Source organism: Rhagoletis zephyria, unplaced genomic scaffold, assembly GCF_001687245.7.
Source record: "Rhagoletis zephyria isolate East Lansing unplaced genomic scaffold, Rhagoletis_zephyria_1.1 Rzeph_scaffold_06811, whole genome shotgun sequence".
Taxonomy (NCBI): domain Eukaryota; kingdom Metazoa; phylum Arthropoda; class Insecta; order Diptera; family Tephritidae; genus Rhagoletis; species Rhagoletis zephyria.
This window is the reverse complement of record NW_016163894.1, coordinates 13,108-25,565: the sequence shown is the minus strand read 5'-3', so window position 1 is coordinate 25,565 and position 12,458 is coordinate 13,108. Positions and strand designations below refer to the sequence as shown.

The 12,458-nt window shown below is 37.0% G+C and overlaps 1 protein-coding gene across 1 annotated transcript; it reads right to left on the bottom strand.

Annotated features, from left to right (window-relative positions):
- Positions 1 to 2,859: 2,859 nt before the first annotated feature.
- On the bottom strand, positions 2,860 to 12,107 carry SmydA-9 (SET and MYND domain containing, arthropod-specific, member 9). The gene is made up of 2 exons (XM_017629466.1): positions 11,020 to 12,107; positions 2,860 to 3,490 (listed from the first exon to the last, which is right to left on the bottom strand). Exons 1-2 carry the CDS (start codon positions 11,869 to 11,871, stop codon positions 3,044 to 3,046), a joined length of 1,299 nt encoding a protein of 432 aa, XP_017484955.1. The 5' UTR covers positions 11,872 to 12,107; the 3' UTR covers positions 2,860 to 3,043.
- Between the last annotated feature and the right edge of the window lie 351 nt (positions 12,108 to 12,458).

The following is a 12,458-nucleotide window of genomic DNA, read 5'->3' as shown; positions in this document are numbered from 1 at the left end:
ATCGTGAATGGCTTACGATTGTTATGACACAGGTCGTGTCCGACTTATGTACATAAATATGGATTTTTGATATTCTAATAATGTATGATTTTTTTTTTTAGATAATAATAAAGAGGAAAAAGGTTGAATCAAAAATAATTTAAATCTTGTCCCTCTTTCTCTTTCTTGCGGTAAAGCATGATTAAATTTTCCTACAGGGATGTATTTGATTTTTTACTTCTTGCGCATGCATTATAGGCCATTGGACTAAATGGGTGAATAACTCGAAAATTATGTGAGATTAAAAAGTGATCGGCAGGGATTAGTTGCTAAGCAGGAATTTATGTGAGAAAAAAAAAAAAAAAAAAAAACAAAAATAAAAAATTGTAGAAAAAACATAAAATATTTTAGAACAAAAAAAATAAATAAATTATTTGATTTCTAATTTTAAGAGGCATGTGTATCCAAATATCTTGATAAGCGCATTAAAATTAAAATATTTGTTAAACAAAAACACGGAAAACATAAATAAAAGAATTAAAATATTTATAATTTTTTTTTAAATAAGATGATGAGTAAAAGCCAACGCGTATCAACAAAACAAAAAATAAATAAATGAATACGGAAAAAATTAGTTAAAATCATTTAAATATTGAGGCAGCAAAAAAACTAAAGTATTTCGACGGCTGCGTGGAAAATCGACCTAACTCAGCTGCCACTCCAAAAAATGTATTTTCGATCGAGTCAGCCGTCGATATGTACATACCTATGTAATAGATTAGGTTATGCTGGCTGGTCATAAGAGGTCTCACATAGACGAATATAACGTCCATAGCGTTGGCAGATACGTTTAGGACCCAGGAATCCATGCTGTCGCGCACAGTTAAAGAACATTCCGCTCCTTTAGCGAATTTTACTTAAGACACTTTGGTCCTTTATCGATTGCTGACTGTAGGTCCTGCAGCTGAACCTTATCGAGTAACGCGAGTCTCTGCCTGCTGAAGGCTGGAGACGCTCAAATAGGGCAACCACATTTTCAAACGCCCAGAACCCGAAGATTGAAAAATATAATTATTAATCTTCACTTTTGTTGGTTTTTGTTAATATTTCTTAACAAAACATTAACTCAACCTATGTGAAAAAATCGACGAAGCATGACTTTCCTGGCCCAAAGGCTCGAAAGGGACTACTTAAACACATCTGAGAATTTTTCTCAAACCCCGAGAATTTGTGGCGAATTCTGAGCCCCGAGATTCGATCGGAGACCTCTAAATCTGAGGGTGAAAAATTATATGATCCACAGTTTTCTCGTGATAGTTGCACTTTCTACACTTTTTGTCCTCTATCAGATCTAATTTAAAAGCATCTCCCACCAGCAAGCAATGCCCCGTTGGTAATCCTACCAGATTTTCCGAGTCTGTTCTTCTTCTTGATAGTAGTAAATCATTAAGCTTCGTATCATATAAACCAATATAATCTTTGCAAATCCGCAATCCTGAGTTATTTTCCGAAACCTATACGCCTGGAAGATCTTGTAATCTTTTGATTCCCCGAAAGGGAATTGGTGTAATCGTCACTAGTGAGACATCTAAGAGGACAATGCGTCCTGCAACCCACACCCTTTTGTCCTAGGTCCTAATATACGTATACATTTTTATTCGCAGCTATCATTTTTATAGCCTCCTTTCAGTCCGCGATGGTAGTCGAATTTTTATTACATGAAAAAATGCGGCCGCCTGACTACCTACATAAATATATATATGTTTATCAGTTTGCTTGGTGGGTTCATTTCATGCAGTATACTCCGGTAGCTTAAAGGACCTATTAAATTCCGATTCGGCGAAGTATACTGCGGTACTTACTCCTTCGTCCATTTCGGAATCGTCTGTGTAGATGTGTATTGTGCTCTCTTCCAACTCCACGCCAGCCTCTATTGTAGCTTCTAGACACCTTACGAAACTCAGGCGCGGGTTCACGTAGTCTATTCGCTCGTTTGAGCATGACGATATGCTACTGTGTCCGTACGTCAATACCCCATAGCATAGTATTGGCTTAACGATTGCTGTGAATATCCAATGTGAAATGGCGAGTGAAAGACCTTTAGTATAGGCGCGCTGCGCTTTCGGGAGTTGCCACACATCTAAGTTTTGCTTTTTGTATACATCTTTTAACCGTTCCAGAGTTTTTAGAAGAAAGGATGTTTGGCTAATAGGCCCAAAATCGCAAGGGTGTAAATGGCTGTTTTTGGCAGGAAGAAAACTTTTGCAGTCCTCCATGATTCAGGTATGTAATTTTGCCTAAGGCAGCCTACGAATAGTTTACATAGGTACTTTAAAAATTTGTTTCCAGCTTTTTCAAGCATGGTTGGAAAAATACCATCAATGCCTGCTGATTTAAGTTTCGAGAAAGTATGCAGGGTCCATTAATTCCCGCCCGGAGTTACTAAACTTTCCACAGTCAGAACTGCTGCTTCCTTACATAAGAAAGAACATTAAAAAAAATTAAAAATTTGTATTTTAATTTTTTCTTTTATTTTAAAATGTTAAAAGGACGTTTCTTTTTATATTTGTAAATATAACACATAGATACAAAGTACAAGTACAAATATTTATGTATGTTCATTAAAAATTCGAGGCACAGTTACATAATTGTAAAAAATGTACGTTTGTAGGTATGTAAATATGTATGTTTGGTTCAATATTGCTTGTCGGACAAACAGCTTCATAATCAGTGTCAACGTGTGCTTGCAGCGAAACTTTCGTATTCAAATCACAAGAAATAAATAAGTTTTAAAATAAAGGGAATTACAATGAAATAAAAAAAATAATGAGTAGATAAATATTTATTTTATAATTATGCTAGCAACTTTTCTATTTTTTGTTTTTCTTTAAGCAATTACTTTCATCACTTGCATTTTCAAACATAATGGCAATATCTTTCCACTGCTACAAAATCGCTATCTATTCGTCAAGTATCTGCAACACATACGTAAGTGCTCTTGGTCGCACTTCGCTTCCTCTTTTCCCCTCCGTTTCGGATGTCTTGGCGGCCTCCGACCATCAGCTTACTTCACCTCCTTCGCCTTCTCCGTCTCCAAGTACGTACGCATCAAACAATCGCCCAAACCCAGCTTGTCCATAATCTCCAATATGTCTTCACAAAACTTCGCCTTTGCCGTCACCTCATCATCGCCGCAATCCTCTCGACGCTTCGCCAGACGCGCTATTACCTGTAACTTGGCATCGATTACGGCATAATTGCTATCGGGTATAAAGCTAGCGCTTTTGTCTCTCAAATACAGTATCACCGATTTGAGTGACTTCGAATTGAATTTGGAACTTATGGCACCAGATGCAAAGTCCTGCGCCTTCACCATTTGCGCATGCGTCGATTTTTGTTTGCAAACCAGGCAATTCCAATTGGGATGCGGCAGACCGGTGATCTCAGGCACTGCCAGCCCAGTGCAATTGGTGTCGCGACAATAGAGCGCAGAAACGAAGGCGCCTTTTTCCTATTCAATGAAATAANTTGCAAACCAGGCAATTCCAATTGGGATGCGGCAGACCGGTGATCTCAGGCACTGCCAGCCCAGTGCAATTGGTGTCGCGACAATAGAGCGCAGAAACGAAGGCGCCTTTTTCCTATTTAATGAAATAAAGAAGAGAAAGGTATTTTATAGTATTATAAAAATTTAATTTTTAATTATGTTGCAAAAAAATTTTATTTTATTTTTTTATCTATGTAAGTGAGTAAATTAGTGACTCTAATATGCTGTAATCATTTTTTTTTTAGTTTTCACTAAAACCTAAACAGTGCCACATACATACTTACACATGTGCCTGTGTGTTTTCACTTTCAAAATATTTGTTTATTTCAAAACCTGTTGCGCATAAATTAACATGTTTTGTAAAATTTAACAGCTATACTACATACGTACGCACATATCTATCCTATTTTTATACATATTATTTTATTTGTGTATTTATCATCTGCGTTTCCTCAAGCTAAAAAATACTTACGCCTTACTACTGCGCACAAAAATTCATTTCCATTTTGCTCACAAAATTCATGCGCCGTTGAAATATTTTCCTACTTAAATATTTATTTAATAGCCAATATGTAGGTAATCTCGCTACATTGCCGAACATAAGTATTTCCACTTATTTACATACTTGTAAATTGCTCTCAGTCTGTTTGTTACATCATCCAAAACGGATATCCAGCTATGATCAAAAACTGGACAAACAATTGTTGAGAAATTCTAAAGTAACTGAATTAAAAATTCAAATAAAGGGGAAACGTAATTCCCATTTTGATTTTGATGTGTCTTCTTTTCTCATTTGAGTATTTTCCAATCGTCTTCAAAGATTTGTATTTCCGGCCGCATATCAATGAAATTTCCTGTTGTTGTTTGTAAAAAGAATAAAAAACAAACATAAATGGAAATCTCGTCGAAACAAAAAGTCTCAATATAATTTTTTTCTAATATTAGCAAATTTTGTGCATCCCAAATGAAAGTAAAACAAAAAATATTATCCAAATAAACTTCAAGTTTTTCGCTTAAAAAATGTGCAACGCAAATAAACTCTCAAGAATCACTGTCGGAAAATTAAAACCGCGTGAATTAAGGCCGTTTTCTTATCTCTTCGATGGCCTAATTTCACTTGTCAAAAATAATCAAAACCACGCGGCCTAATTTCATTTTTGGTTCGCAGCCTAATTTCTATTGTCAAATAATTTCGTTTTATGATCGCTGCCTAGTTTCACTTATCAAAATTAATTATTCCCGCGCGGGCGGTCTGATTTTTTGTTTGCGGTCCTACTGCAGGCGCCCATAATGTAGGAAGCCTATGTACATGCCCACGTGTCTCTGTAACTAAAAATTTTCGGCCAGCATTACAAGACACTCTCAAAGACGAAAAGCAATAGTCAGCAGTCAGCAGCGTCACTAGATGAAAATATGGACCAGAGCCCCCAGTCGAGCCTACGGAATCGATGTTACGACTATAATGAGGTACGAACAGCGACTTCACGGCTAAAAATAAAGAAAGCTGCTGACGCTTAAAGCCAGACAGTGGCCTTTTCAACTACGACGGCGAGGGGTTGAGAAGACGCCGACTAGAATTTAATTTGGCGGCCTAATCCACAAGAAGACCTATCCTGTCTTCTTCTTCTTCTTATTTGGCGCTGTGACCGCCTAAGCGATTTTGGCCGAGTTCGACAAAGCACGCTAGTCGTTTCTCTTCTGTGCCAACTGACGCCAATTGGAAATGCCAAGTGAAGCGAAGACCTACTCCACATTGTCTTTCCATCGCAGTGGGGGCCTCCCTCTTCCTCTACAACCGCCAGCGAGTTCCGAGTTGAATACCTTCAAAACTGGAACGTCGGTGTCCATTCTAACGACATGGACAAGCCAGCAGAGCCGCTGTATTTTAATTCGCTGCACCATGTCTATGTCGTTTTAGAGCTCATATAGCTCATCGTAACATCGTCAGCAGCACTCGCTGTCGCCAACGTATATAAGCCCGTGAATCTTCCGCAAAATCTTTCTCTCGAATACTATAAGAGCCGCCTAATCGGATATTGTTATTGTACATGCTTCTGCACGGGCATGATGAGTGACTTATATTTAGGGTGTGTTAATTCTAGCTTCCAAATTTACGAAGATGTCCAGTAAACGGTTCAAGAAAGTGCTTAAGAAATTTGCTACGCTTTCTACTATGGTTTGCTAAAGTTTGTGTGTGAAGAGTACAAGGCACCCTTGTTTTCAACAGAAATTTCTATTATTTCGGAAGGAAAAAGTGACAACACAAACCCTTGGACGCTGCTATTCACACACACGAACCCGCGGGATCCCAAGGGAGCCAAAAACAGCCCAGAAACGAATACGTTGCACTTTTGCGTCGTAAATGTTTTCTTGTTCGTGCCCGAAACAGTCCGCACATTTTTTCCGGGCTCAAATTTGCAAATTCAAATTCTTATAACAGCCGGGTGTCCAGATTGCTAAAAAAAAGCGCCATTTCTGAAAAAAATCGCCCTTTTAAAATAAAATTAATGAAATCGACTTAACAAATCTTTTATTTAAAAAATGAGATCTTGCTATAATATAGTTTAAACAAAAAATAATAATAATAGTCATGTACAAACAATTTTCTTTAAAAATACGCATACGTTTAAAAATATTTATACCAACACATTTTCCAATAGGACTACGCAATTATTAAATTTATTATAACTCATATTAATTGATTTATGGCACAATCCGCTTCGGCGCTAAAAATAAAATAAAAACCTTTCTAATAAGGCGAAATCAGCAATTTCCACAATTTCTTCAAAATCACCTATAGTGTCTGAATCATTTACATTTGTGTTGTTGTCATATATTGAGCCTTGATAATATACTGTTTGATATTGGAAACATTTTGCAGCAGAAACTCTTAGCCTTCATATAAAAATTTGCTCGAACTATTTAATTAAGGCTTTCCAACCTCATCCGCGCTCAACAAAAGCATTTGATTGCGGCAAGGATAGTAATATGAAGACTTTGTTACTTATATTTCCCAACATTTTATTGCCTGTTGCTGTTTTCTCTCCGTAAGCAATTATCCAAAATTCTTCAGACTTTACAGTCCAAAGCATTATAACCATTATCTTATACAAAAATTGTAACAACAACTTTAAGATACTAGCATCGTGTGAATTCCCTAATTGCGTTGTTAAGTGGAATTCCTAACAAAATGCCCGCCAATTAAACGCCTATGTACTACATACATATGTATGTATGTATGCATTTTTGATAGCCGGCATTTTTTTTAAAACCAAAATGCTTGCGGGTGGTACAAGTTCAAGAGCGACAGCAGCAGGTCGTAAATGATCACTCAGCGGGTCAATCTTATTTGTACATACATACATACATGCGTATTTATGTATATACAAATATACAAATGTAGATAAATATGTACGTAAATAAGTATGTACTTGAGCGCATTTCTTGCTTTTGTTTTCATTAATTTTGTTTTGATTTCAGTTTTCCGAATAACTGAATATTTTGTTTTTTTAAATTTAATTTCGAATTTTACTTGCTAATTCCATGCCATTTCACTTTAATTTTATTACTCGTAGTTCAACGTAAACTTATTGTCGAAATTCTTCCAACGGTAACATGTTTATTTATGTACCAAAATATTACTACAAATTAAATTAACACCTCAAAGTGAGCCAAGCCAAAAAATTGCGAAAGGAAAACAAAAAGTTGTTCGAAGATAGAAAAGTACTTATGTATATGTATATAAATGCATATGTAAGTACTAATATGTATACATATTTACCTGTACATATGTGGATCACTGCCTCCCTAAGTTTATTATTTTAGTTTATTAAAATTTTTAAATTTTCATATTTCGATCAAAATCAATTTGATTTGATGTTTATTACCGAGAAAATTTTTGCACCCGGCAAAATGACATTCGTATGTATGTTTGTATGTTCCTTTTCACATTTAAATACATACATACTTATGTATGTATATTTTTTCTAATACTAAAAAAATGTTTCCGCCGCGCTAAAAACGCGATTTTAGCAAATTTTGCTATGCCAAATATTTTCTCACGCATTTCAGGCAGGCGGATGCGCGCTAATAAATGTTTCAAAGCTGCAAAATCATTTTGGAATTTTAGATCACAGCAATTGGCTTACAAAAAAGCCAATATAGTCTTTTTAAATTAAAAAAAAAAAACCTTGCTGACTTTTGAAATCCTAAACAAATTTATTAAATAGTCAAATGCTTTAGTATAGCAAGTTTGTTAAGTGGTTGGTATGTATGTGTATCTACTTATGAGCAGCAGTGAAATTTTATAAAACACAATTTTTATAGTTCAAATCTTTTCAAAATATGTGAGAGAATGTATTTTATTTTTTTTGGCTATTTATTTCGCTATTTTTGTCGCATCTGTTTTCAAGATTATTAGTTATTTATGATTATATTTACGTCGATTTTGATTTTAAATAGCTGGCTCTTGCTAATGTATTAAATATTGATGTTATGTTATAAAAAAAAAAAAAACAAATGACTAAATGGACGCAAACTTAGAAGGAGTGATGAGTAAAATGTTTCTCGTTAGCTGGCTAATTTCCCATATCGTGAAAGACAAGGTCAAGGTGGAAAATTATGGCCGGCGGCTGTGATGACGATTTAACAATTTGTTTTTGTCAACGACGAACTATTTAATTGCTTACGCTTTAGAAAGAGGCTGCTGGAAATTGTGTATGTAACTAATTTTGCCTCTCAATTAAACAAATTCTACTACATACTATCTCGAGTATACAGTAATCCGATTGACCATTATTTATGATCGCAAGAAGAGTTGAATACAGATCTTTATAATTTGCACTTTTATCAGGGAAAACAATATTTTGAAGGCAAACGAACTATGGTCACGAAGCGAGCCGGTGTGAACTAAAATCTGGGGTGCACTGTCGCTTAGCCTAAAAGCCCGAATATCACACCTAACTCATAACAAATAGATTCCTCATGGTCCTAGATAGACGTAGAGATGACCTCTTCATTCAACCAAAGTTTTTTATTACATCCCAGGATCACACTAAATGCGCCTGGATGTATGTAGATCTAAAATTCTTCGCCATCGCGGTCATTTACGCACGCGGTCCGCCGAAATAGCCTTTTATTTGGCGCCCACAGATCTCCCCTATGAGCGCTAGGCGCATACCTACCATCGCTGCCCCCGTCACGATACCAACATCGGGGTAGGCGATTTCAATGCCAGGCTAAGAATTGAAGGGACCTTTGGTCCATCCGTAAGAAAATTCAGCCTCCGCGACAAACATCCGATAGTGTACTGAGGCTGATCGAGTTCGCCAGGGCCAGAAAAAATATTGTCAGGCTACAAGGCTGTCTTCAGATCAAAAGATGGAAAACTAAATTGAATATCTTTTTATAGGCAAAAGGCACGAATCCACGCTTAGGGTCATTGTATGCTCAGAGAACCAAACATGTAATCGGGCCACTATCTTTATGTGGCCAAGATACGAACCCATCTCCGCAACACATTCCCAGCTAGCAGAGAAGCGTAAGTTTTGTCGAAGTTTTGACAATTTTACGTATCCGGAAACGAAAAGAAAACGACTACAATTTTCCTTCATTTACGTATCCAAGAACGTCGAAAAAACAACGGGATTTTCGTATCCGAAAACGAACAAAAAAACGACTACAGCTATCATTAATTTTCGTATACGGAAAAGTTTCGAAAAAGATGATGCTTTTTGAAAGCAATAAATAATTTTTTGTTTTTTGTTCAAGCTCAACATTTGAAAGGCTCAGCGTTTGGAGGAGCGTGCACTATTTGTTAGCTTCCAGAAGGTGCCGGGTTCGAATTCCGTCAGGCGCTTCCTTATTTTATTCTATGTTTTGAACCATGAAAAAGCATCTATGAAGTGCAGAAGGAAAGCGTATTGAGCCAAAAAAATTCAATCTGACAAATTTCAAAAATAAGAACAGTCAAAAATTTGTCCGTTTTACAAATGTTTTCTGTAATTGTCTGTAAAAATATACATTTCTGCAGCACACTTTAGTGGGAAAACGGATCGTCGAAGTACGTCAAAAAGCTGCTGCCACAACAATCGGCCACAAGCCGAAATTCGCGTGCACTTTTTCCGCTTGTTACGTCCCGTAACAAAAGAAATATATTGTTTTTAATGGCTTAAAAAACCACCTCACGCCTGGTGAATCTACCACTGACCAATTATTCTGTGTGAATTGGCTCTCAGAGCCAAACGAGCTTTCAGGCAGGGTGACTCTGTATCGTGCGACTTCTTTGCTGTATAAGCTTTATATCGGCTCCACTGACTTGGTCATGTCATGAAAGTGTTAGGAATGTCAGTGGCAAAAATATATCAATGTATTTCTTTGACTTTGCATCGAAAGGTACATCGATATATTTACATAACATACTTACATCGATGCATCGATTGGCATAGGACTCTTCAGATATTATTTCAGAGAAAAATATGTTATTAGCAAAAGTGATTGATTGAATTGATTACTATAATTGAGCTAGTTATGTTTCTAAGGACACTTGGAGCCATTTTAATTTTTTGCACTTAGCATTTTTATTGGCATTAGTTGGAATATAAAAAAAAACGACTACCGTGCTTCTTTCTAAGACCGTTACAGCAAAGCTTAAGAATTGGAACAATACCATACAAGTATTAAGCGAATGCTGAGGAAACCTCCCCTTCCTTTAAACCGCTAGGCTGACACGGCTGTACTCTTGGGAACAAGGTATCAATTCTTCTACACATTCTTACAAGTCACTATGAATTCGAGATTAGGAGTGAATGTGCCGGCCTACTGTCGAAGCTGCAGATGCGTAGAATAAAAGCAAAGTGTATAGTACCTTATCTGCTGCTGCCTAATACTTAGCAGAATACGACTACAGACGCTCGGAAAACCCTATCTACAAAACTTTTCGGAGGTTGAAAGAATTAACATAAGAGCTTTAACAAAGTTCATTACGTCAACGAAATGGGTTTCTCCCGAGTGAGTGTCGCAGCCTCGTAGGGCGGTTATGGCTTTCGGTATAGCATTATAGAGAGTGTCAGATCCACTCCAGTAATAGAGCGTGACTAGTGCTGGACCGTTCATTAATAAAAATTTTACAGTTTATGGCTCTGTACAAATTCTGGGCAGCACTACAGAAATGTAATTCTGAAAAAAAGGTCGCGTTTTTTACAATTTCTGTGTTCACTACGCCTTATTGAATCACATAAACTAAAGTAAGATGCCCAAGTCAACCAATCACTAAGTTCTTTCTTCAAAAATCCGGCGCACTAAGAAAAAAAAAATAATATTACATTGTCACCAGCGCTTTCCCATAAAAATAGTCCCCATTATTTATATGAGATTCCTGCCACTTTGTTGTATTATACACTCTCCCATATACTTATGTACTTTCAAAGGCAATACCCCATGAGTCACTAATTTTGCTCACTCACTTTATTATCACTGTCGATTACCACACTTACTGTTGGATCAGAGCAGCGCGGACACTTGCACGTAAATCCTTTCTTCATTTTCAAAAACAAATGTCGTGCAATATTTCCGGTGAATAATTTTGTGTAGGTTGTTGTGATTTCACTACCAGCTGGTATATCAACTGAGGCACGCACCACCATATTTCTGGTCTTCTCCTCGAACGTATAATACGAATTGGGAATGCAATCGTGATTCATGATAGCGAATAATGGGTAGAGCGCGCGGTGAGGAAACTCCTGATTGTCATTGGTGCGATCGGCGGTCTCATCGAATCCATTCGTGCGCAATACTGCCACAGTACGATTCATAATTTCAATTAGTTTCTTATCGGTGGGGAACTCCATGAATCCTTTGGCGGCATTACGCACTTCAGTGCGATGATTATTATCTAAGTTTGCCTGCAGACAGTAAACTAGATCGCGTTGCTCCTTCGCCAACTTGATGGCACGCCCGACACACAGCAAACGAATGAGCAAAGAGTTTGCCACATCCGGTTCACTGGGTTTCCACGATTTGAAAAGTTCACAATCGGATTTGTGTTGTTGTTTTTTGCCACACAATGAGCAGACGGGCAAACCGCAACCTTGGCGACACATAAACTTCGTATCAGGCAACATTTTAAAGCACACCGAACACGAATTAAGCGTATCCTCGCCGCGTGCCGCGGGACCGATCAGCAGTGGACTGTCGCGAAAAATCACATCACCGCGTTTGAGGTCGCGCGTGGCGAAAATGCCACGCCCAGCAATTTTAGAAACACCTATTTCCCATGCAGGATCGGTGTCCTTGAAGGGCGCCAAATGGAGTGTAATTAACTCCGCAGTGCGCTTTGGACAAATCATAATTTTAGAAAAATATGTACTCTTATGTTTGTACGTATGTATGTATGTATGTATTCACAAGCACTTTATTGTAGTTTTATAATATTTTGTCTTTGGATTATTTTAAAAATTTCTATCACTTTTTTGCACACGACTTCCTTTAATGTCTATAGAATCAGTCTGTTCAGCAGATTTTTTTTTTAATATTTCGCGCTACGTAGCCGTTGGCAAACTGTCGCCGTTTTCCAGCTTACAACGCTTTTATTCGAAAATTGCCGAATTTTTCAAATATCTTTGTGAAATATGCTTGATCTCAAAATAAATGACGACGCGATCGCCATGATCCAACAGCGCCGAGCGCCAGCATTGTACACTTTCGTTGAGAGTGAGTGCGAACATGTGAGTGAAATTAATGAAATCTTTTCAAATTGCTTAATTTGACTTTAATTCGATTCAAATAGAGTGTTCGAAATGATCTAGACCATTGCGGGTGTCTGCAAATAGTGATGTGATTTACGTAAATAGTTACCAAGTTGTTGGGTAGGCAAGTATTCGATTTAGATTTGTAGACACTATTAATTCAAAAATTAGTTTAAAGTGTATTTATG